The following is a 26800-nucleotide window of genomic DNA, read 5'->3' on the forward strand; positions in this document are numbered from 1 at the left end:
GGGACATAATATTTTCTAGCTGTGTGTTAAACTGTAATGAAATCAAAGCTATGTTGGGTCCTGCCACTCATGTAGCTGTGTGAATATGCCTCTGCCTTGTCTCTCTCCATCTGGGTCTAGCACTGTGCCTGAGCCTGGCACCCAGAGCTGTGGCTGTCCTGCTGCCCTTGCTACGGCTCATCCCACTCCAGCTGACCATAGCTGCCTTCAAAGCTGAACCCATGGCACATTTCAGGTGGAAGAAATGCTGAAGGTACTCAGTGATGTGGTGCTGCTGTCGGGCAATGGGTGGTGCAGGACTAGCACCAAATAGAAAAAACCAGGACTTTACTTACAGCATGATCTGGTCCCCCTATACTTTGCTGGCTAGCACAGACTCCCAACAGCCCCCAAGCTGCTGCAGAACTGGTTTTGCTTGTCATCCACCATGACGTGCATATGTATTTGATAGGGTTGCACAACTACTGCTGTTTCTTGTTCTTAAGCAGCCTGCTAAGCTCACAGGACTGAAAGATTTTTCTTTACTGAAGGAAAGGCAACATCAGTGTACACACACACACATTTGAACCTACTCTGATAGTGCTCCTACCTGCATGAAACCCAGCTCCCTTTCACTCTCCTTCTGCTTCTGCATGCAAAAAAGACCAAACCATAAAGCAGGAATAAAACACTCCCACCTTCTCACATGGATGCTCCTCATGAGTCCTATTCAGTCTCATAGTCCATGCCTCAGGCAACTCAAGAGATTATCTGTTTTGATCAAGCTCTGCAACACTTCTTTGTAGCAATTCAGTCCAGGGCTGAGTGTCTCCAGAAATAACTCACTTTCCTCCTTCCCCTAGAAACTCTTTACCTGATTTCAAGCCAAGGCAGTATCCAGGCTTGAGTCACCAAACCACAGCATCCTAAAATGCCAGGCTGAGCAGATCTTGCTGCAAGCACCAAAATTCCAGCAGTTCTCTAGGAAGGAGGATAGCTCTTTTATGTGAGTGGATCTGAATAATGTTTGGGATGTTTTGGTGTGGCTACAGGCAAACCACACAGAGCTGTCCCGACAGCCCCAAGGAAACTCCAGCTATATTCCAAGGGAGTAGCCTGGTATTTACTACTGGTCTGAACTGAAATTCAGATAGGAAAGACCACCCCAGAAGAACAGCCACCTCTGCCTGGGTGCAGTCCTGCTTCCCTCTGACCACAGAACTAACAGATTACTCTGCCCTGCTCCAGAGAGCCCCCAGCAAACAGGTCTGAGATGAAAATCAAAGAAAGAACACACACCGTGCGATGGCTGTGTAATGTTAAACAGAAATTAAATGCTATTTGTATAGTAATTCCTATCAGGCTTTGCAGACCTCTGGGGGTTTCTGGTCCCAGCCCCTGCACAGAGAAGGGCTGTATATAAAAAGAAAGGATTAGACGCCTCCCTGGGCCCTAACAGTTCAAGCATATCCATCCCTACAGCTCGCACTACCTGGCACAAGTCTGGCACTCCTCATGCTCTCTCTTTTGTTCAGCCTGGGCTCCTGACCATTCTTAAGGAAACTCCATTCCCCACTGAGCACTTTCCTCCAGGATGGTGGAAGAAAGTTCCCATCAGCATCACTGCCATCCTGGCTTGGCAGGAGCAGGTCATTGCTGGCCCCCTGCAGCATTTCAGCACACAGAAAACAGCCAGAGCATGCTGCAGCTGTATGTCCTCTGAAACTGGGCGTGTGTGTCTTACATCACCTATTTCATGGACACAAAGGGCAAAGTGGCACACCTGAGTTAATGCAAGAGGGCACGACACACATTTCTCCATAGACAGCCTATAACTCAACAACAAAAATAAAAGGCAGGAATAATATACACAGGTTGTGGACAGTAGCTATACAGCAATTTACCATGCCCTTAGTTCCATGCCTGTCAAGTTCCACTGGGCATCAATGAATCTGTATTGGAAGTGATGAACTTGCAGTCACTTTTCCAGCATTAACCTTTCTCAAAATATGTCTACATGTTTTACCTTGAATGTTGATCACAAATATAGAAACCAGTGTAAGAACCATGCTGTGTTAAGTGTCTGCTCCAGTTTCTAACAATTGCTTCTTCTACAATCAAGACACAAAACATCCAGTTAAGTGAGGGAAAAAATAAATAGAAGAAACAATGAATAAGACTTTTCTGTACCCAAGTGTTTTCTGGTTGCTGTTTGTCAGAGGACAGGGAAGATTTGAAGGCAGCCTGAGCTCTAACTCAGTTCCCACAGGCTGCCTGTGTCAGTTGGATGTGACAGACCATATCCTGGCGGTGTGCTGGGTTTAAGACATCCCTGAACTTGTTCAAAATCAGTAGGAGTGTTTCACTGACCATCTGGGTTCAGGCCAGTACTGACTGACTTCATAGCTTCAGATCAGTCATTCAAACTTTCTCTTGCACTATTTTGTCTCCTAAAGGAGAGAAAGAGTCTGTTTTCAGACTTACAAACTCTCCATATCCAGTGGGAGATCCAAATCTGAATACAGCCTTCTAGCAGTAATTTAGTCTGGACTGTGAACAGTGAATGGCATATATCACAAAAAAAACATGCCTAACAAACCTGGCATAGTGGTATGAGAAAGAACAAACCTAGATACTGCACAGAGTATTTCCTGTGCTGTTACTGGGAAATACCAAACATAAACCATGTACAATGTAACACTTCACCAAGTAAAGGAGTAAAAGATGACAAGACCACCAATGAAAATAACCTCTTAAGAGATGCACAATTTGGGCACAAACCCCAGTATCCAGGCACACTGACAGGGAAACAAGGTGAAATGCTTTTCCATAGACTCATCTCCTACACCTGGGCTGGGAATAAAAGATTCTCCTGCTATATGGCATCAAAAGCTCTCCTTGGAAACCCCCTGTTCTCCCGACCTCAGAAACTCTAATCCTTCTGACCATCAGAAGGGCTGGCAAACAGATTTCAGCTGGCACAATATGCAGTTTGATCTAAGCATGATACAAGCATGAAGATGCAAGGATTCCTTTTCCCTATTATTTTGTGTTAATGCACCACGAGTGTCAAATAGGAAAGCAGGAAGGGAGACAGCATGCTCTTGTCTATCTTTCCCTTTCAATCTCCTTGACTCCTATATCTTTCCTGTCACCCATGCCTAGCTTTCTGTCACTCCTTTTTTAATACAGTCTCTAAGACACTTTACAGTAAATAGCAGCTTCTAACAATGGACCAGTTCCCCACAGTTTGGAAGGGACAACGTACCATTTCCTAGCTATTCTATCAATTCCCCGTGGGAGAGAGGGGTCAAGGCACTGCCCCTGTTCATATGCTGCAGCACCTGTCCAAAACACAGGAGCAGCAGCAGCTCCTTTTCTGTACAAACCTCAAGCTTCAAATCCCAAAACAGGGAGGGAGGATGGGGCATGGGACCAAAACCACAACAGGGCCATGATTTGTGATTGCGACATGGAAGACAAAAAAAAAAAAAAAGCACAAAAGAAAGTTGATGAGTGATCCTGGGAGCAATGGCCCCCCTCCTATGCACATGCTGCACTGCCATCTCCCTCAGTCTGTTTTACACAGTAATCAAAGGATATTCTGAGCCTCTCAAAACGCCATCAACCCTCATTGAGAATGAAATAGAGCACATCTCCACTGAAGCCTTTACAGCAGTAATCATTACAGCATGCTGGCCTGAACAGGGAGCTCTTACAGACAAAGATTGGTTTTAAAAATAAAATAAAAAAGCCTTCCTAAAATCTGAATAGAAACTTGATGATAATCTCCCCATTTTATTATGCAAGGGGGAAAAGAAACCAGTAATTGTGCACTCTTGGTCTCTTATAGCAAAGAATAGGCTTCTTGATGAAATGCTGGGTTGATTTAGAGCAGGGCTGAGGTTCTGGTGGCAATAATACTCTAAAAGAACTAACCACCCATCTGATTTGGATAAAATAATCATTTTTTAACATCTTAAATCTAAACTTCATCTGTGCCTTCTCCCACTTCTCCCCACTACATCTTTCGGAGAGCCTTTTTATAGCTTTGAGAGTTATTTTTCCCTCCCCTTTCACAGCTTTTAACAAGAAATTCAGACTCTACTTCGGCTAACAAAGGCCATTTTTTTAGGCTGTGCTGCCATTCAACTCCATTGCACGTATGTTTAGAAAGAACAGTATTTGGCACAGGTTGCTCCAGAGTCCTTCTGCCACCTCACACCCACAGCATTATCCCAGGAGTCCCATTGCCATGGGACATTGAGGACGGCACTCTCTACGTCGGGGGCCCCAACCATCATAGGCAGACAGATGTTTAAATGACAACTTCCTGGAGCCCCTCCAGGTGCATTTCCAAATCACAGCCCCTTGTATACTTTTAATATTTTAAGAAAACCACAAATATGAATCCTTGCAAACGGATGTTTTCCACTAAAAATTTCTGCTTCACATCTTGTCATAGAAGGAAAATTTTCTCCCAGCTCTCATAATTATTTCCTGACTCTCAGTCCACTTTTCCATCAACTGAATTATGTAGAGTTGTTTAGCTTGCTGTTTTCCAAGAATGCCTCATCAGTGCAGTGTAGAAATATTTATTACTTACTCTTTTTATATCTATTGACTTTTTCTTTTCAAGAGAGAAAAGAAAATAGATCAGCTGTGAGCTCTCTCGACTGTTAACACAGCCAGCAGCTATTCATGGATTAAGCAGATGCTGCCTGATTTTAAACCAGTTTATATTAAAGCTCAATGAATTTACATCTCACACATCAAGATTTGAAGCAGTACACAGCTACAGTCTCTTCCACTAGACCCACTGAACAGTAACTTGCAGAAAGTACTGTGAGGGGGTGATTTGTTACTAAATACATATTAAATTTGTAGAAATCAAAATGCCTTCCAATACTTTAGGGAAGTCTGACCCTAAATCTATATGCCTGAATGCAAGAGAAAATAGCCAACACATTAAAAAAGTCTTGTTCTAAGGCACTTGACCTGCAAAACCATGAGGCAATTCAACAAGTTGGTCCTGATAATCAGTTCAGGCTAAGAAGGGCTTACTCCTTGAGAGATACCATTGATTTCAGCTGGCCTGGCTGCAAAGCAAGAAACCAATTGCCATAAAGTACCTCCAAAGAATTTTTTGGGAAAAGCTGGGCATCATCTGAGTCCTCCATCTGAATTTTCTTATCCCCTCCTCTGGCAAACTTAGTACATTTTAAAAAGGTATTTAAATACTCCTGTTCTAAATATACATATTTTGTGAGAAGCTTTCCTTTTTCGTGTAAATTATTAAGGTAAAATAATTTTTCATGTAATGTATTTTACATTGTATTTTTGTATGTTTGCTCTCACTACTTCTTCACTCTGAGCAATGAAATTTGGCTGACTAGTATTAGTCTGGGTTTGCCTCCTGCTTTTCATGGACAAAGATGGTCTGGTGCTATCCACACTTCTAACAAAGGCTAGAAACAGACACAGAGGAATTTCCCAGAAGAAAAAAATTATGGTAGGTAAAATACTTGTGGTGGTCCACCAGGCACTAACAAAACACTAACACCTACTGGGAACTGCTTAATGTAAAAGACAGAGCAGAACGGGGAGGAGCTTCCTACCACTGGGATGTCATTAAAACTAAGGAAAGCAGAAAATGGGAACTAGAGATCTTGACAGACAGCTTGGTAGGACTTCCAGAATTACCCTAAAAGTCTGAAGGCAGTAAATGCAGTCAGTTGCCCAGATTCTACTAGAAAAACACAAAATGCAGTATTCAACAGAAGTCATACAGAATGGCTTCATATAAACCTTCCTAACTAATCAAACAGTTTTTCAAAAAGCAAGAGAGCTAATGTAGTGTTAGTTACTGTCAGTGTAACAAACTGAATCATTATAAAATGTTTTGAAGCAATGTCTAGTTAATTTACAAGATCATCTATTCTGGCATTGGAAATTTCATTCTCACACTTGCATAAGGAAGTGACAGAGTTAAGCAGGAAGGCAAAACAATTACTACTAAGATTTTCAGAATGTCTTTTATCACCTCTTAAGGAGAAGGAATTAATGAAATGGGATAGAAATAAATAAAAAACTCCACAAACTGACAGACTGCAGTAACAGGCATCAAATTTAAGAAGAGATTTGGTCATAATAGTTTTGGGAAGATATTGCAGAAGCAGAAGGGTGGCAAACACCATGAACAAACCACGTGAAAAGACAATTGTTGTCATCTTGTAACAGCAAACATATACAAATGGTACTATCTTATTTAGCCCTTTAAGCAGAAGAGGTTTTCGATACTGGCAGCTCTCTAAATCTAGCACAAAAAAGGGTGCATTGCAGACAGAAACAGGGTCCAAACCCTCCTAAAAGGTCAGCATTAACTGCCCAGTGAGACTTTTCTACACTGTGATGTATTTTCCATTCTACCTGATACAATTAAGACAATCTTTCTAAAAGACAAACTCCACCTCAAACAGAATTTTTACACTTGATTCAGAAATTAAGAGACAAGAGGATCTGGGCTATGCTATGCCAGAAGGTTGGACAAAGTGCTTTCAATGGCCCCATCGAGCCTTGATATCTCTTCACACAAATTTTGTATTGACTTTAGGATGAAGCAGCTTTACTGCTATCAGTCCCATGTGGCCAGGACACTCCTGGAGAAATAATTTACCTAGAGAGCTTGTGCAAGAACACTTAACTGCCTTTCCTTACAGAAAAAGAAATGGGGACCAGGTGCTACTTGGACAAAGGCGAACTGTGGTCAAATCACGACTCCCTCCTGTTGCCTGCTTTGCCAAGAGGAAAGGATGCTATAAGCAACTGGTGCCTCTCCTCACCTGCAGTTGGCAGTACCTCTCACAGTAGCCCAGCTGAGCTGACACTCTGGGAAGTGCCTCCCCAACTGCTCTCCAAAATCCCTCCTTCCCCCCATAACTGAAGACAGCTTACAGCCTGCTGTATTTCAGTATGTAAAGGAGATCATATTATACCTCAGATCTGATCTACCACTGGAGCACTACAGGCAGCTGCCTAAGAAATTCAGCCCTTTTACATAAAGTCTAATAAAAGTCACTTAATTCTGGTAGTGATCCCACTGAGTGAACAGTCCCTATTGTCTGTGATAAGCTGGGAAGAAAAGATGCCATACACCACACTGACGTGAAACACATCTGAAAATCACTAGCAACCATCCCTTTTGTTACCTTGTGATTTGAAAAAGGCTACCTTTCAAATTTAGAAACCAGAACAAATTAATCATAACTTCTTCCCTGATTTCTCTTTGGAATAACCTTTTTATCCACAGACGTATTCAGATGTTCAGCCACGCAACACCACCAGACCTAAGGCCACACCAGGACTGCTGCAATGGCACACCAGATACTGCTCAGAGAACTGAAAACTGGCTTTTGGTGTAGCACAGTCCACTTTAGCCAAGAAGGATAGTCTCCTTGGACATATGGATCAGACATCCCTGAAAAAAAATTGCTTGATATTTAATTGCAGGGTTGGGAGATGCTTGCATGATATGCAGTGTATGGAATAAAATTACAGGGACAGTATCAGCGAGTAACAAACAGTATAGACAGTTTTCAGCAGGAATTAGCCAAAGATTTTGAGCTAAAGGCATCATGGGGTACACAGAGTGCTTTCTGTATTAGTATTATCTCTGTGCACACAGGACAGTACTCGTTATAAATACCTGAATGAATCATCTAATGGATGTGAATGTAGGACACTTGAGCACAAGCTGGGTTCCTGTGCTCATGGAAACACTGCCGAGAATTCAGCTTATCTCTCAGAAGCACAGAGCGTCTAAAACTCCATATTTCTAGAGCATCCCTAGACAGCGAAAAATAACAACTGGAAAAAGCCAAAGAGCTGAAATTGCAACTGAAGAGTTTCAGATCCAGTGAAAGAGTTCAATTTAGCTTAGGATGTTAATTTTTATTTAAAAGCTGCAGCAGTCTTAGACTGGACTTCATAACAGAGGCCACTGTTACAGGCCAGACCCTGTGTGTGTTTCTGCTCCCAGCAGCACAGGTCCCCAGGATGTGCTAATATGAAGCCAGTGTGGGTGTGATGGAAATGCTAAAGCTATATCTGAGCCTTGCAGCTTCATAAGTCTCTGTAATCCTTGAAGGAAGAAGGATGTGATACTTTCCAGGGAGCTGGAACATCCATGGAAGGTTTCCCTCTTTCCTGTTTTCTTTCCATGGGCTGCAGCTCTGTGCTATTAATTCACATCCAAATAACTTTTTCTTCACATGGGAGTGAGAGAGCAGGCAGTGTTTTATGAAGTCTCATTCAGTGGTGCCTCTCCCAGGCAACAAAGTGCAAGGATTTAGACCTGAGACCGCCCTAGAGAAACTTCAGAGCTTTCCTGAGAAAGTAAATACTCCTACTCTTCCTTCATTCCCTGACTTCAAAGCTTGAATGTGAGGAGCTACATGATCTCCCTGCTTTCTTTCTGCAGACTTCTGTCCCCTGTAGCCAGCCATACTGCCATGTTGGAGTGTTCCAGCTATACTGCTGGAACATTCAACTAAAGCTGTCAGTACAGTGCACCCTGAGAAGGAGCACAATGCCTTGCCATCATATAACTGACTCCTGCTCTGCTGAAACATCGGAACAGCTAAGACAGGAAATACGGGATCTTTCATGCTTCTGATCTCTGAAAATGACATGAAGATCATGTAGCTCGTCTGCATTTTCCTTCACCAAATTGCCTCGCAATCTCCCCATAAAATGCAATTTGCCAGACACAGTGAGCAAAAACTACCTAAGCTGCATCAATGCATTTGGCATCTAAGGCTGCAGCAGCACCATAATGAGTTTGTGCAGTATTAATATGCACTACACTAAACAAGCATAAATCACAAACTATCCAGAGAAAACACCAAGATAGAATCAGACAACTGCAGGTAGAGAGTTCTGACAGAATTTCAATTCCATGTGATTCCTGTGGCTGACATCCATCTGTACTGAACTATGCACAGCAGATGCACTATTACCTTAAAGGAGCTATTGTGTATTTTGTTTAAATCAACATGAATCTTCACTAAAAGAACAGTTAACTTACCAACAACCTGAGTGCTTCACAAAAACAGAAGCTATGTATGTAGCTTTGTATGTATGTAGTATGTAGCTTTCTGCACTGAGGAAACAACTGTACTACCTCCAGAAAATACCTCTCTGCAAAGGAAACCTGAAGTGCTATGATCCTACAGGGATTTCAGCTTGGCCCCGAGCTCTTCCAGGAACATGGTGCTGTGGCCTTCCTGCAATCTAGGTGTACCCCCTGTATGGCAGCACTAGCAGTACATTTAAGAATTGCAGAATTTTAGTGAATAATAACAATAATAAATGCCTGTGTTTGCATTCCATGAATATCCCACTGAGCACGTTGGCTGCCCCAACAACCCATTTTAAATAAATCTTTCAGAATATTTACTCTAGGATTTTTGTTGGATTTAATTCCCTCAGCTCTAGTGGACTCCTCTGCTCAACTGGGACCAAAGACATAAGGCAAAAGAGACTGTTGAAAAGGCAAGTACATTTTCCTGTAATCCTTTCTCCTTTGAACGTACCTCAGTGTTTCCAGAAAATATGGGAGTGAGATGAATATAACAAACCTTATATGTCAGACTCTGCTCTCTCAACACTGTGTTGGTGCAAATGGCAGTACTCCACCATGTCACACTAAGCCACAGTGTTTTGCATCAGTGTGACAGTGAGTACCTTTCAAAGGTAACTGCTGTAGTTTCCTTCTTTTCTCAGAAGCTGGCAGCAAAGGAAACAGAACCTCTCCAGAGACAGCTAGGAGTAAACCTGATTTATTTCAGATCGACATCAACACTAAAAATTAACTCTTGTTGCCATAAAGAGGAAGTTTCCTGCTTATTGCTAAATCCTGCATCATCCCCCTTTCACTGCCTTCCAGTGATACAGGAGAAATGCTACATAAATCCAGACTTCTCTAGTGTCCTTGCCTCTAAAACAGTAGCAATTCTTTAAGAAATGACTATTATTTAAGACCAGATTTTGTCTTCCTTATTCCAGAAAACCACTGATTTCCTCAGGAGAGGGTAAGGACCTTCAATACTGACTCAATTTATACGCTCTTGGCTCTTTCACTCACCTCTTCCCTGTCTCACATGGTACACCATGTTCACACATGTGAACACCATGTTCACACCAGGGTATGAATTTGGAACTATGTAAGGAGGTCCAAAGGGTTTCTAAACCATGAGGAATAAACACCAACATTTCAAAGATACTACATTTAGTATTTAAACTGTGATTTTCCACTGAAAGGAGCCTGGAGAGAAAACAAGTCCCTAATTACTAGATACACCTGATGCCCACATGAATGCCCTCACATTAGTAATGCATTTCACCATCTCTTAGTTTTGTGAGGAGGGGTGGCACCTAAACTGTTAAAAGGATGGAGCCAAGCACAGAAACAGGCAGAGAACAGAGCTGTGGGCAGGCTGTTGAGGAGTGAAAATGAATTCCAGAGACCTGACCTCGGCTCCCCACCTGGAGCAGGGCTCCTGTGGCACTGAGGCCCAGAGGCATGTAGGACAGGATCCAATTCACCAGAGATCACACACCAGGTCTGAGACTGCTCTGCAGCTGTCAGTAGTTAGTGGATAGAGAAAGACACACCTAGAAAGTTACTTTCCCACTGTAAATGTTCAAGGCAGGCAGAAATAATCACCCACTGGATGTACCCATGCTACTCCAATGACACGAAATGAAGGCTAGATGAAGAGCTTAGATTATATCCCTTAGATGGTTAGTTATTTGAGCTAAATTCCACCTCAACACTCTCTGTGCCTCAGCTCCCTCTGCAAAATGAACAGCATTTCCTCCCCTGAGAGGGATGTTACGAAGACCAGCATGCTGATATCTGTGACATGCTCAGCAGAAACACACATTGGTGAAGGAGGGCCATGAAAGCATCACATACAAATGGGAAAAGGGTCTGAAATCTGGCTCCAGACACAAAAGCAGCATTATCTATATATTCCAGCTGCCCTCAGTTACATCAGTGCCAACCCTGCCAAGACAACAGGATTGCGGGGATGGGAGCATGAGGGCTGTGCACTTCCTGGCCAGTTGCAGTGGAGAAACAACACTGCTTGACTTCACGAGCCTCAGCTGTGCTTTCAGGAGAGGAAGCCCAAGTCAAGCCTTTGTTTGCTCAAGGCTGAGCTATTAATTTAGAATTCACTGAGGCACAATGAACAGGGAACCCAATGACAACATTTTTATAGCCACTCTCCTTACAACGGGAGCTTGTAATTCGCAAAGCAGCACTGGCCTGTGTTTGATTGGTGTAACCCAAATCTTTACTTGTGCTTTTATACTAACAAATATTTTATGTCAGAGCTCTCTCTTACCCTGTTGGAATCAATTCTTGTCCTGGAGGTGTAGATGGGAGGAGGGATGTTGAAGGCTTGAGGAACAAGATACTCTTCAGCATCCATCATGTCTTCCAGGTCTTCCTCATCAAGAAGGTTTTGGAAGAACTTGCTATCATTAGGACTTGGGAGCTTCATACGATCATCTCCCTAAATAGATCGTATTGAGAGAGGAAAAATGTCAACAGATGGATTAATTTCCCAAACAGCCTTTCCTTCAGCCTCTTTCATGCCCTGGCAGACAGGCTGCAGGGACCACAAATGCTGTTTTATTTGTTCTAAAGCACCATATCCACATCATTTGTTGATTTATTTTTTTTTTACTGGAATATGATGACAGAAAGGGAATAACTGCATAAATCAAGCAAAGCTATTTTGGCATTCTTGTGATTGAGCTTTTATTCTTTCTTCTCTCTTTTTCCCATATAAGCTCAGTTTCTGACCTAAGTTCTAACATATTTGTGAAGTAAGTACAGATAAGATATGGTACAAGCTATTAGAGTGTCCAAAGGAGGGCAACAAAGATGGTGAAGAGTCTTGAGGGGAAGCTGTATGAGGAGTGGCTGAGGGCACTTGGTCTGTTCAGCCTGGAGGAGACCAAGGGGAGACCTCACTGCAGTTACAACTTCCTTGTGAGGGGAAGAGGAGGGGCAGGCACTGATCTCTGCTCTGTGATGACCAGTGACAGGACCTGAGGGAATGGCCTGAAATTGTGTCAGGGGAGGTCTAGGTTGGATATTAGGAAGAGGTGCTTCACTCAGAGGGTGGTTGGTCACTGAACAGGCTCCCCTGGGCAGTGGTCACAGCACCAAGTCTGACAGAGTTCAAGAAGCATTTGGATGACACTCTTTGGCACATGGTGTGACTCTTGGGGATGGTCCTGGGCAGGGCTAAGAGTTGGACTTGGTGATCCTTGTAGATCCCTTCCAACTCAGCATATTCTGTGATTCTGTGAAATATCTCAGCTATTTAGGCTGAAATAGGGACAGGTGGGGAAAACATGGGAACTGTTGCATCTGGGTGTTTATTTTAATTTGTATTTTTAGGGACTTAGAGGATAAATTTTGCTCCATCCATATGGAAAGTTCTGCAAAATATAACGGAGTTAAAACCAATAAAAATCAAAGTAGACAACAACAGCAATATGTGTTTGTATTGAAACACCACCTACAAGCTGGAGAGGTAAATCTGGGCTGCACTTTGCTTGGTGCCACAAAACATCACAAAGGCAGCCCATGGCCAAACACATAAGAAACCATAGACTTCACTGCATGGTTAAAGAATTATCTCCCACTCCTCAAGAACTATTATGCTACATGTGGAATAAAGCAGGGAATGATGGATGTGCTGTAGGTTACATCCAGAGAAATTTTAAAAGCTCAGTAGGAAGCTTGACATTCTTGGTTGGATCTGGAAGGAATGGGGAGTCATGATGGCAGAGATACCAATAAAATGGAGTTACCCTGGTTTCTCCTCCAGAAGCTCAGAGCCTATATTGTGTGCAAGGAGCACTGAAGAGGAGCCTCACAGGATAAAACACCCACCAGACAATGCAACGGGGGAGGGAAAAGCAGGGGTAGAAAAGGAGGGAAGAGGTATTTGGAATACGGAAACATGTCCTATCTAATGAAGTCATTTATGAGATTGATTTTTCCAGAATCACTTGTATCTGCTGAACTTACAGGTTATCACAGCGTGGAGTACTGCTACGGAAATTCCACACTCAGCACCACAAATCCTCTTACCTAGTATTTTACTTTCCAACTGTATTTTACTTCAGCTGAAGATGGGAGAGCAGCGTGTGTTCCCACTGTGCAGGAACACACCATGAGTTGTCTGGCGCGTCTACACAGTGAAATGAAACACCATACGCTGAGACTGGCACTACACTCAGAGGCAATCAGGAGACCTGAAGTGGCAGTGACTGTGCTTCTGGAGCCTCTTCACTAGGAAATCTTACATCAGTGTGAAACTGAGGACCAGCTGGATGTACCTCTGCCCTGTACTCCATGGCATAAGATACAGCACCAGGGTATCATTACTTGGATCTAACCATTCCCATGCTCTGGTCTCTGGTGTTTCACCATCACCTTACTTCTCTTAAGTTTTCATTTTCATTTGAACTGTTCACACACTGGGACCACCTAAGGCCCTTACCAATCAGATGCACTTTCTGTGGCTTGAGTCTGAGCTGTCAAAAACACACGCACAACTCTAGGCTCCCTCAGAATGTATGAAAGGGCGCACACCTGTACTCAGCCACACACAGCTCCACTGGGATGGACTCAAGAGATATTGCTGGCACAGTGCAGTTCCATAGGATGAACCATGCTGGTGTGGCTCTGTCACAAGGATGTGAAGCCTACAGAGTCTACACAGTCTAAGGAGAACAGAGAGGGAAGCTTCTCTCTAGCATGAGAGGTACCAGTGTGACAGAACACCCTGTCTTCTGAGAAACCTTTATGTTTAGGCTATGAAAAGAAACTTTCTTGTGATCTCAGCAGTGCAGGGAAAAGTCTCATCAGGATAATCCTCCAAGATGCAGCCTGATCAACTGTAGAGCCACGCAAGTCCCTGGTCTAAAAGCAGACTTGCTGCCCATCAATGGACAAAACTTTTCCCCAGTTTCATGAGAAAATGCAAAGCACCGGGCAGCCTGCAAAGTCAGATCTTGTATATGTGCTAATAATACAAGCTTAGGAAGTAAATTTCAGACTACTGTATTATTAGTATTATTGTTTTTGAGATACTGACACTGGCTATTCTACTTCATGCTTGTATAATACTGTGGTTGCTGCTTGCCTTAAGTTCAAGAGCACCTCGAACTTCAAGAGATTCAAAGGCAACCCCCCTAACAGTCAGGTTTTACAGACAGAATATTTTTTTGGCCTCCTGTGATGTTGTAGACTTGCTTACCTGAATTACTAGGTATCTCTGAGGGTCTCGAGCCATTCTAGAGAATTCAGCAGCCAGCTCCTTGAATTTTGGCCGACTGTCAGCATCAATCATCCAGCCTGGGGACAGATGATAGATGACAAAGGAAAGAGTTAACCATCAAGGGAAGAAATCATTCAGTTTTTAAAAATGCACAAGTTTGAAGTCCTTGATAGCTCTGGCCTAAAGAAAAGATACAATAAGGAGCCCAGAAGAATGGAAAGCTAGAATTCTGTGATGCATAAAATGGAAAACGCCTATGTTTGGCAAGACTAGATTGTTCCTTACTGCATGGATTTTTTTCTCACTTTGCTGAGCTCCTCTCTGTCCCAGAGACAGCAACAACTCCTTGCAATTTTCTCTGTCTTGCCCATTTAGATGTCAGTACTGACTATCTTTTGTTAAGGATGTGTCCAACCTCTAATACAATGAATCTGATCTCATCAGAGTCTAGTGGATTTACTACAAAGTTACTACTAAATACAGTTTAACTGACCTACTGTCCCACAGTGACTTGGATTAAAGAGCTGTTCAGCAGATCTACAGAATGACTGACCTGGCATCTGCCTTTCACCTGTCTGCATCATAAGCACAGCCCTCACGTGAGGCACTAGATATTATTCTAATAATGAATAATGAAAAAAAAATGAATAAAGGGTGATTCCTTTGTCCTTCACTCTCCAAGAAACATTCATCAGGATCAAGAATTCTCAATCCCTGCTAATAACTTTTGCAAAACAAGCAGGTAATATAGGTAGTCACCATCAGCAAGTAGTTTCTCTCTGTCAGCTTTTTCTAATGGAAGATCCTATCAGCAGCTTCCCAAGAGCATGTTCTCTCTTTCCAGGCGTGCTAATGGAAGCAGGCCTTATCTCCTAAGTGTGATTTAGCCAAAGAAGTGACCAACACAGGAAAAAGAAAGCTACTAAACTTATAAAGAATTTCACACAAACATTACAGTCTGTGCATTAAGCTGTAACCTTTCATCTCCCAGATTACCACCTCTTCTAGGGCTTCCTTCTGTCCACTGAGATTTGCCTCATGCTTATTAGAAATCTTACCAGATGGGACATTTTTACACTCAATCAACATGGACCCCTTGCACTGTTCAGACAACTTCCACACCTGCATGCACAGTACAACTCTTTTCAGAAAATACTTTATTTACCTCTTGTAGTTTTCTTTTTTTTTTTCCCACTGCTTTTGTGTACAATGCAAAAGGGAAAGGAGTATATAAGATGGATGAGGTGTCTGTATGTTAATCTTAGTTAAATTAAGCCAGAAACATCAGAGAGATATTTCTAATTCTTTTTAAATTAGAAGCATAACCTTGGAGGATACTGTCACTGGTGGGGGTATCTTGGAGATAAAAGAGTAGGAAGAAATCATGTGCAGATGGTTTTTCTTTTTTGCTAAAGTAAAAATATTCATAAATTTTTGTACTGGACTAAGAATGATAAAAAAGTAATCCTCTCTGTAGTATTTCTTCTATTAATTTTACTTTTTATTATTACTATTGCAATAATAATTCTTGTTAATAACAATAAACCTTTGTGATTTCTTTCCTCAATATTTGGAACCAGCATTCCTCCTCACAACCTTCACTGGCTGGGTATCCACGTACCATAATGACGTATAATACTATCTCTTTTAACATCAAAATTAATTGTCATGCAAATGACAAGGGTATACAATAACAATCATACAATTTTGACTTCACAGCAAGAATATGAGATACCATCTGACAGTAATAAGAAGCTGAACTAACTCAGCCCTTCATAGCTAAATTCGTACCATTTGCAATTGCAAAAGATGAGCATATAGCATTTAAATGGAATTTACAGTATCTTGGGAAGCTTTTGTTTTGAAGCAACTTGTCCTATTCCCCAACACTGTCAGACGCCGCAGATACAAACGTTCTAAACCAGTGTCCCTCTAGCAGTGAGCACAAGGATGTTAAACATGACAATTACTCACACTTCACCATCACCATATAGACATCAATAGTGCAGATTGGAGGCTGAGGCAACCGCTCTCCCTTCTCCAAGAGATCAGGGATCTCTCGAGTTGGGATTCCATCGTATGGCTTCCCACCAAAGGTCATAAGCTCCCAGATAGTGACTCCTAGACAGAAAAAAAGAGTGTCAGTATTTGAGGTCATGCTACTCAGTTTCCCTTACAGCGCAGTGTTCTGGCCCAGTTCTGGACTGCAATCCCTTCTTCTTCACCAGTGCCTGTAAAAACACTGAAGTTTGGTCTGGCGGGGAAATGAGGTGTCGAGCGAGCAACCATGTGGTGTTTAGTTGCCATCTGGGCTTAAACCACGACAATCTGCCACTTAGAAAACTCTGGAAAATGGCAAAACAGCACTAGGTGTTAATCTTCGAAAGAAACTTCCCTCATTTTTACTGGTGTAAAAAGCAGCATGATAGTTGTGAGGCACAAGAGAAAGGTCTGAGACGAACAGTGGTACAGTAAATGGATGCAATAACAAAAGAATACATCACACTCTTTTATCACATTGAAAAGGGAAATGAATGGCTGATGTACTCTATTATTTTAAGGGGAAAAAGTGCAGATGTTCCCTAACTTAGAGCATCAATTTCCCACAAAAGTACAGCATTGAGTAACATTAGGCCATTGGTTTTGCCTTGTAAGTCATTCACAGGCACTTCTATTATTTTTTTCCTTAAATCACCTTATTTATTTGAGTTTATGATAGTGCTGTACTACAAACCCAAGATTCTCTTTTTAAAAAGCCATAGGATTTGTTTTGGCTTCGGAGCTGGAAATAAAGATCATGTATCATAAGTAACAGAATTTGTCCCCAAACAAAATCTTAAATATTGAAAATCCTGCTCTCGCACCAATTTTTTAAAGTTTTTATTTGGTCATTTTAAACACACCTCCAGGTTATTACCATATTTTGCCAGCTGTCAAGCTAATGTGAAAGGTGATGGGCAAAATTACCATATGAATAAAACACATATTTATTTTCCACTCATTCACCTCCTTGTTGATATTCAATAACTATTACTTGTCAACTGTTTATGGTCTTGTCCTTTCTGATTATAGATGTTCTGGGCTTCCTGCATTTAAAATGAATTTCATAAATGAAGGCATATTTTTTCCTAAGTGATACAGGGGATACAGAATTTGAAGAGAAAGAGCAGCTTTACAAGATCTGTTTAACTCTCACAGGTTTTTCTCAGCTGACTAGAAGAGGGCAGCTAACCAGTCACAGCAAACAGTGTCTTTTGCTGCTACCCACAGGTAAAAGTGAGTAATGACTAGAATTGTACACACTTTTGGTTCAAAATGATATGGCAACAGGAAATGTAAATAGGACACCATAGCCCTAGATACTGCTGAAAATTGCCATTTATAAAGGTATACATGATCTTATTAGTAACAGCTATACTAGATAAACAGGCAGACGTCTCAGCAGATGTGGCACAACAGCTCATCTGGATAACAATTAACAACACTAAACAAACTTCTAATTTCTCAAACACAATTTATTTTTTGTGTGTGGGTAGCTCACCAATTCCCAAGTTATCTCTGAAATTAAATGGATGCTTTTTCTAGTTAGTTTGGAGAGCTTGTCTCTTCTTTTTCTTTCTCTAGCCATATTTGCTCTATATTGTGACAAATTCTCTTCTATCTGACTGCAGATACAGAAAGTCCCATAAGTCTGAAAATGCCTTTTGACATTCATGGTTTTTAGAGTTAAGATTTTCAAAGACTGCTGAAAATTGTGACCTGCAGCCATATTTTTATGAATCTGAGCCTAAGCTGAAAGAGGCCTTCTTCTGTCATAACCATCAGGTAAATGGCTACCAGACCAGACCTTACAGCACTCATCCCAGCAGGAAACACCATGATAATATATTTTAGTTAGCAGGGAAGTAACACAGGAGACTGTAACAACTGCTGCCTAGTTACACATTTAAAAAGAAAAGAAACAAAAAATAAGAAAAAGCAAACCCCTCTGGATTTAACTCCTTTAGGAAAAGAGGATATCTTTAACATAGTAACACAACTTGGTTTAATGCTTTAAAAGACACAAATTTTTAAATTAATCACATGAAGATTTACCATAGCTCCAAACATCACTCTGATGGGTAAATTTCCTGTAGTGTATGCACTCCAGAGCCATCCACTTAATCGGCATCTAGGGAAAGACAAGAGAAATGTACCCTTAGAAATACATTATTAAAACCATACAGACAGATCCTGGTTTAAGACATCAGCTTCCTTCCTGTTTCCTTTTTCAACCGCAAGCTTGAAAAAAAGCCGCACAACCCAGCAGAGGAAATGGCTGTTCCTGCCCTCTGGAATGGGGCTTTGCCTCATAAAACACGTGGAGGTGAGAAACATGAACCAATTACCTGCAGAACTTCTCAATTTTATTCATTCAGACGTAGTGGAAAAACTCATGTTTTCATCAAACCTGTGTAAAGATGGGACAAACCACTGCATCCAATTCCCCTAAATGAGAAGTGCAGCAGAGAAGGTGGAATGCAAAAGCTCTTTTGCCTCAGCAGTTTGCAACACCAGACGCTGCTATTTCAACTGCTCCCTAATGAGGCAAGTTAATAATGCAGCATCCATAATACTTCAGAGTCCCCATCATCAGGGTAAACAGGCAATGGGGAGAACTTACAGTGCTTAATTTCTAACTCCTAATATTTGTTAGGAATTTAGCTGTCCCAGTTCTCTTATCAGTACTGCTGGGAGAAAAGTTGCTCCCAAAACTAAGTCAAAAGTTACCTCTGGCTGTGAATCACCCTCAGGGGAGCTCATCTCTTTTGACAGAGAAGGGTGTGCAGGCAAACCAAACCTCAGTTTGGCATAAGGGTCCACCCTCCTGAGTTTGTGTTACAATGAGATTCATGGTTTTCTATTCTTGAGCTGGCCTGATGGGCCCGGGTCAGTCCATGAATATCTAATGGACACACACTTAGCAGATTTTTACCTGGCAGAGACTGGTATGGGTCGCCTCTAATTGGGAACTATGGATGAGGTACTGGAATAACTAAAGAGATATTTAACTGCAGAGAGAATATGAACAGATAGTGGGTGTAAAAGCAGAGGATGTGTCTTCATTCAAACCCTTACGAAAATACCTTCCATGGAGTTGACTAATGAGCTTATGCCCATAGAGTTATGGCAAAAATAGCACCCTGTAATAAGGTTGGCTTAGCTCTTGCAAAGGCAGTTCATCCTCCTCCACTAAACACTGCAGAAGTGCATCGCTTTCATTCCCATTAAATATGGCTGGGTTGTTCCAAATATGAACAATTGTTGAAGGAGCAAAGGCTGCCTTGTTCATCATGAGGTAACTCAGACTGGAAGTAATCTCAGGACACCTCTAGTCCCACCTCAGGCTCACAGCAGGTTCAACTACGAGATCAGGCCAAGTTACTCAGGGTTTTATCCACTCTGGACTTGAAAACCTTCAAGGATGGAAACTGCATGACCTCTGTGGGCAACCTGATCAACTGCCTGATTGCTCAGTCTGAACCCCCCTTAGCATGCTCTCAATACAACTTGAAGCTGCCTGTGTCTTCTGGATTTCACAGAATACTTCTCTGGAATGAAGTGATACATCTGACATGTAAATGCTGCTCCAGAGCTCTCAGCAGTGTGACTGGCCTCACAAGGCCAAGACATAGCTGCCAGGGAACAGCTGGTTTGCAAAGACCAACTCATTTTCTGTCATTCACTGGCTGATGGAGGGAAGAAGCATAGGGGTTTCTGAAAACAGGATTAGAGAACTGAAAGAATCAGGGAAAACTCCACCTTCCCTGCCAGGAGGTCTCTTTCCATGGGGAAATGGGAAGGCACCAGTGACTCCTCTCAAGCTCTTCACCTCAGTGACTGAACTGCTGATGTGATCCATGCAGCACATGCCAAGGGCAGTAACCACACAAACAAGGCAGCAGCCCATCTCAGAGAACAGCACACACTGGCAACAGCTGTTTGTCCCAGACAAGGGCATAAGTGAGCACAGAAAAACACAGCAAGTAGACAGAAAGGAAACTGAACATCCAGGAAAAGGAATGACAGGAGAGGCAGAATCCCTTGGGATTCTGTGACATCGAAATATGAAATTTCAAGATGTTTAGGGAGCAGCCAGCATCAGTATGTACTTACAGCCCTCTGAATTTTATAATGCATTAATCTGAAGGCAGTAGAAATGAGGTGAGGCACTATATGGATGTGGTGTGGTATGCTGGAAAGTAACGGGGCAAATTTCTGTTTTCAAAATTATCCTTAAGCTGGCTTTTAGTGGCCTGGCATTCAGCATGGTATTGGAGACATGGATGCCAGACAACATACACACAGGCTCTTTCAGTGTGATGGAAGAGGTAAACTCTCTTATGATACAAACAGAAATATGTTCTGTGGCCTTCCCTTTTGCTTCCTGGAAAATTACTTGTCTGGGAAAATGGGACTGCAAGTTACTGAGGTGCACACTGACCAGAGAAACAGGCTCAGCAGGAATGCCCTAGAACATCCATCACTCAGTGAACCGAACTCTTTAGAACAAGATGCAAAATGGAACATATGAACAAAATCTGAGTGTGAAAACTGTTCATGCAATTGTATTTCAGCACCTGGAGAAGCTCAATGAACAAAGAATGAACAGCTTTTATGTGTGCTGTCACAGGGTTTTGCTAAGTCACTGACAGACTTTCTTACACAGATAATAGTCCCATAGGGATACACTGCCCTAAAGAGTAACTTCAGGAGGTTTGTCACAGCATGATAAATTTACTTCCAGACATATTCAGTACTCACTTTCCCTCCATCAGCATTATACTCCTTTTCATCCCCCTCCAAAAGCCTGGCCAAGCCGAAGTCAGTGATTTTCACGTGGTTTGGCGATTTCACCAAGACGTTACGGGCTGCCAAGTCCCGGTGGACAAGTCTCCTCTCTTCCAGGTACATCATTCCCTGAAGGAATAAGAACAGTAAAAAAATTCAATGAATCTTACATGATTTTTGGGAAATACCTTTCACTGGTGACATGTAAAATGTCTGGTTCACTTACAAGTATTCACAATGAGAAAATGGCCTAGAGGGCAGAAGTTAAACACTGCCCTTACTCTGAGCAGGAAGTGGGATTAGATGGCCTTCGGTTACTCCAATGTGAATGATTCTACAAGATTCAGTTCCCAAAGGGAAAAAAAACTCAACAAAATAGCACATAGATAACTCCTTTTTTCAGCAAGTTTTAAATCTAGAAATGTGAGACAAAGAAAAGAAATATTGTGGCCCTTATTTTTCATACAGGAAATCTGGTGACCATAATCAATTATCAATTAAGCCAAAGCCCCACAGAAATTAGGCCAGACTGGGAAACAATCCCAGCTCTGTAATGTTCCAAGCAAGTGTCTTTGATTCAAGATGAAGGTTCTTGTCCATCTCCAAATGGTTTTAAGTAGGATGCAAATTTTCACTGCCCTCAGATGAAAAACAATTTTTTATTCCAAGTGCTGAAACGCCCTTGCCTCTTCACTCCCTTACAATACTTCCTGTAGTACTATAATAAGACACTAGATCAATGGCCATTTTTTTATGAGCATATATATTCTGTTAGAAGTACTTTTGTTAACAAGCTCATCCAGCTGCCTTTACAGATAAGGTAACATATACTCAAGCTTCCCAGCCTTAACCTTATTCTTATTCTGGTGGGAGACTAACCATCTACCATCAGTACGGAAGTTTACATGATGCTTTGTGACACTGAGACAACACCAAAGCTTGGTCTTATTAATTATTTGACACACAAAGGATAGCTGGGCAGGGTTACCAGCCTATAATTTCATTAAAAGGCATTTATGACATTAACCATCATTCTAAGAACCTACAGATGAAATTACACACTTGATAATTACCCTTAAGGTATCTCTTAATATATTAGCTCTGTATAATATATATGGTAATTTTTAAAAAATCATTGCTGAATACCAAAGAGATCATATTATCTTATAATACAGATGATTCAGAGACCCACACATAGTGATTAAAACAACCAGATTACTCAGAGCCATAGTCCAGATTTTATTCCTCTTCACAGCCTAAGAAGTTCACACATACTTATCCCCATGCAACTACCCCTCACGACCAGAACGCAGCCCTTTGGTGACAGAAAGTGGGTAGCAGGTCAAGGGAGATTCTACCACTCTACTCCACCCTGGTGAGACCCCACCTGCAGTTCTACCTCCAGCTCTGGGTTCTCCAGCACAGGAGCTGTTGGAACAAGTCCAGAGGAGGCCACCGAGATGATTAAATGGATTGACCATCTCTCCTACAGCAGAAGGCTGAGAGAATTGGGATTTTTCAGCCTAGAGAAGAGAAGGCTCTGGGGTGACCTTATAGAAACTTCTGAAGGGTCTATAAGAGAGCTGGAGAGGAACTTTTTACAAGGACATGTAGGACATTTTACAAGGACAAGGCATAATGACTCTAAACTGAAAAGGGTAGGTTTAGATTAGATATTAGGAAGAAATTCTTCCCTGTGAAGGTGGTGAGGCACTGAAACAGGTTGCCTCTGTTGATGCTCCATCCCTGCAAGTGTTTAAGGCCAGGCTGGATGGAGCTCTGAGCAACCTGGACTAGTGGACGGTGTTTCTGCCCTTGGCAGGGAGTTGGAACAAGATGGTCTTAAAGGTCCCTTCCAATTATGATTCAATCGAAGTGGATGTCTTTACAAAAAGCATCAAATGGAGTCCTAAAACTGCTGTGGGATTTAGGAGGAAAATTTCAGTGCAAACACAATGAAAAGCTTTGAAAATATGCGGGAGACTGTTTGGCATAAACACTATCTCATGCAGTCAACATGAAGGTGGTTTGAAAGTGGACACAGGAATTCTTTGGCATAAAGCAAATGGAATTATTCTTTAGAAGCACTGCTAGTTGAAGCAAACACACCCTCCTGCCAATTGCAAATCAATACTTTTGGCTTTTGACTATCAGAACTGTATGTCTTTGAAGGCATAATGTTTTCTGACAGAAAATTAATCCCCATAGAAAAAGGACAAATAAATTTCATGGATTAAACAATTGTGAGTCACACAACAAATACATCATGAAATCAGAGGCACCATTACCTAGCACAAGAATCACCATCTGAAGAAACTGAACCAGTAAAAGACAACATGGGCAATAGCAATGGCACTGTGCAACAGAGGAAAATCACCCCAAAAATGGTCCCATAAAAGTCAGACAGATTGGGAAATCATATATCTCTAACACCGAACAATAACCAGAAAGGGCTTCAAGGCAGCATCAATATTACTCACAACAAGTACTCTGGGAATTAGGTGGACTTCAGCAAACTCCCAGTCTCATGTCCCTCCCTAAAATTATGCTGGTTTTTTGCAGTTCCTGAAAGTTCTGCCCCTGAAGCCAGGATTGCAGCCTTGTGCTTCTCCCAGACACCTCTCACAATCTCTTCCTCCACCTTTCATGGGATTAAGCATCTCTCTTCAGTCTTGCATCTTTCGCTGCAGAAGAGCTCCTCCCTGAACAAAATCTCTCAAGGTGCTGCTGACATCTCTTTTCTACTTAGTTTAGGAAATATCTCAAATTTTTAGAATGAACAGAAGTCCTCCTAAAGCATCATGGAGTTAACTTCCACCATCCTTATATGGTCAAAATTCTCAATCCTCAAAATAATGGGGGGGAGGGGGAGAAAAGAAACGTCCAAACCTGCAAATAGATCTTTGTGGGCAGGATCTGATGAGGGCACAAGAAGCCAGAGAATTTGATGAGAGATTTCTGATGGCATCAGAATACATCTGGCCCAAATAAAATTATAATTTTTAACAGATTCACTTGCACCTATCAGCACTGAAATGATATGAAGATATTGAAAATTTCTTTTAACAGAAATGAAGAAAGAGAATTTCTTTCTTGTTAAGAACATAACCTGTCCTGAGGCTTTGGCCTCCTGTCTTTAGCTAATGATGGCAGGAACAGATGTTAAGGTGTCCAAAAACATCCTTCATTGAAAGAGTTAAACAAGCAAATTCTTAACCATGTCTCCTTGGTCTTATCTTACCTTCTTTACATATCTAATTTCCAATTATTTTTAAACATGTAGGTTAACAATTTAGGATATTACATTGTTTATTCTACTCATTCATTTTCATTTATTTCTATCTTGTGCTACTATTTAATATTGTCTTAGTAAGATTCTATTTCATTCAACCTAAACTCACACTCTCTTAAAAACGATAAAGATGTGTAATCACCAGCCTAAATATTGCTCCTCACCAATACCACATCTGGTTTTCTTTTATATCCAGAAAGAGGGTAGAAATAGCAGTCTGTGTATCACTGTACTTGCAGTTTACTTCATCTCTGTCAAACAAGCTTCGCAGGGCTTTTTCCCACCTGTGCTATCTGCAAAGCTAAAAACAGATGATGTAGGGTTGACAGCTACAAAATCCTCTGCAGAGTCCATGACCTGCAGGAATGTAAATCCTCCTAGGAATATCCAGTGTAAACATGTTCGATTTTCCTGATACCTAATCAACAAGTTTTAAAGGTGGGTGGCAGAAGTATAAATGAAAAGATATGCATACATTTTCAGTATATGTATATATTTTCAATAAAATGAGACTATACAAGCAGAAGAAAAAGAATCTAAAAACGGGAATCCTGCAGTACTCACTGTGCCATACTGTCTAAACATATACTATGCCAAAAACCATCACTTGAAGATAGCTTTAAAGCTGGCAGGAAAAAAGCTCTGTATGCATCTCTAATCTTTTAATATGACACAGAAGTATAATAAAAAACACTCTCTGTATGACACGGCTGGTGCCATCACCACCCCAAAAGCCCATGAGAGAACACCAAGAGGACATTTTACGAGAGTTACAAGACAAAATTACGAGTGACCCTTGTCTGTAACAATGGAAAGAGATCTGCTTGTAAAAAATTATGCTCTAAAGCCTGACCCAATAGACACTGCGTGTGTCATCTGTGGTGTGATCTGTGAGGCTGGGGAAATAAAACACCCTTCAAGGCTTGTCCAAATCAGAGCTATGCTGTTCCCATACAATTATCAAAGTATAAAATGTCATGATAATATGAAATCCCACACTTTAGTACACGCATTAGAATATCCAGAATATGGGTGGGACTTACGTGCTGAAATCACTGAGAGGGAGGTTCGACATTAAGCCATTAATGGTCAGTTGTCCCATTATCTCAAGCCTAGATTAATCTCACATGGACACAAGAATCAGCCATGACCTACCCATCACTGATACTTCCTCATCACAGTAACGACAGAGGCTCCTCAGAGGGAATGTCATTAGAAATGCAATTACTGCTAGGATCCCTCAACGCTAAAATCACTCTCTGAATCAGAGCCCAATGCTATTAAAAAGTCAAACATCCCCTGCAACAGGTATAACACAGATAAGTTGAGCAAGTCCCTTTGGAACCTCAGGATGAGTGAGGAATAGCCCTTTGTCTTTCACAGCTGGGGGTGGGAGTGGGAATCACCGGTTTTACTTGCTGAGGTGAATCCTGCTCTCATCAGTTTACTTTTGGAGCTGGGTAGGAGTAACAGAGAACAAAAACTACCTTGTTGAATAGACTAAAAGTTAGTAATTAAGAGCTATAAAAGAAGAAAGTCTTTCCCAGTTGTATTACGGAGTGCTTATGAAGTCTCAGGCATGGTGGATAGACAGATTTGGAATGGTCACTTCAGCTACAGTCAAGTATGTTCATTCTCTTTTTATAAGAAAAATGTCAGACCCGAAAATGAGATAACATGCTGGCAACAAACTGAAGTGGGACAATGGAAAGAAGACTTTGTGTCAAATGGGACAACTTTCTGATAGCTCCAAGTTCTGAACTGCAGTAGAAAATATAACATTAGGTTCATAAAGCATTAGGACTTCCAGTGCTGCAGGTATCTACAGAGGAGTATCACCAAAGTCAGGCTGGTGGTGGAAATAGGAGAATAAAGGGATTTTTTTAAAAAGAAAAATGAAGCTTTTCTGGCACGTCACAAGTTTGTCCTCTGAGATATCCTGCCTTTAAGTTGTGGCCATAATTTGCTGTTTTCTTACTTTGTTATTACCAGCGTTACTTTCTGCTGCTGTAATTTGTCTCCCAGTTTCTGGGGGCAGCATTTGAGCACAGCTTTCATTTGTACTGCTCAGAGTGTAAGAGTTACAAGCACAGACTATTTCAGATGCTGTAATTTGATTTCCATCACTTTTTTTGACTTTGATTCAGAGTCCCACTTCCCTGCTGAAGATGCTTCTGGATTGGTTCAAAGGTGGCAGCTGCCACTCAGGGAACGTCCAATTCTTTGAACTGCATGAGTCTTGCCTGAAAGCTCTTTCCATCAGGTGCCTGTACTTCATTTCCAGAAAAAACGTATTCACTGCTCAGGACAGAATTCAAGCAGGTATGTA

The 26800-nt window shown here is 41.6% G+C and overlaps 1 protein-coding gene across 5 annotated transcripts in view; it reads right to left on the minus strand.

Annotated features, from left to right (window-relative positions):
• ERBB4 (erb-b2 receptor tyrosine kinase 4) overlaps window positions 1-26800 on the minus strand; it is a 605204-nt gene that overhangs the window by 14856 nt on the left and 563548 nt on the right. For all 5 annotated transcript variants that reach the window (XM_064661948.1, XM_064661949.1, XM_064661950.1 and 2 more), the window contains exons 21-25: window positions 21153-21308; window positions 18444-18519; window positions 16323-16469; window positions 14328-14425; window positions 11391-11561 (exon numbers count right to left, since the gene is read on the minus strand). In XM_064661948.1, the coding sequence (XP_064518018.1) occupies window positions 11391-11561; window positions 14328-14425; window positions 16323-16469; window positions 18444-18519; window positions 21153-21308 (648 nt within the window). The remainder of the gene's footprint in view (window positions 1-11390; window positions 11562-14327; window positions 14426-16322; window positions 16470-18443; window positions 18520-21152; window positions 21309-26800) is intronic.

Source organism: Pseudopipra pipra, chromosome 7, assembly GCF_036250125.1.
Source record: "Pseudopipra pipra isolate bDixPip1 chromosome 7, bDixPip1.hap1, whole genome shotgun sequence".
Taxonomy (NCBI): domain Eukaryota; kingdom Metazoa; phylum Chordata; class Aves; order Passeriformes; family Pipridae; genus Pseudopipra; species Pseudopipra pipra.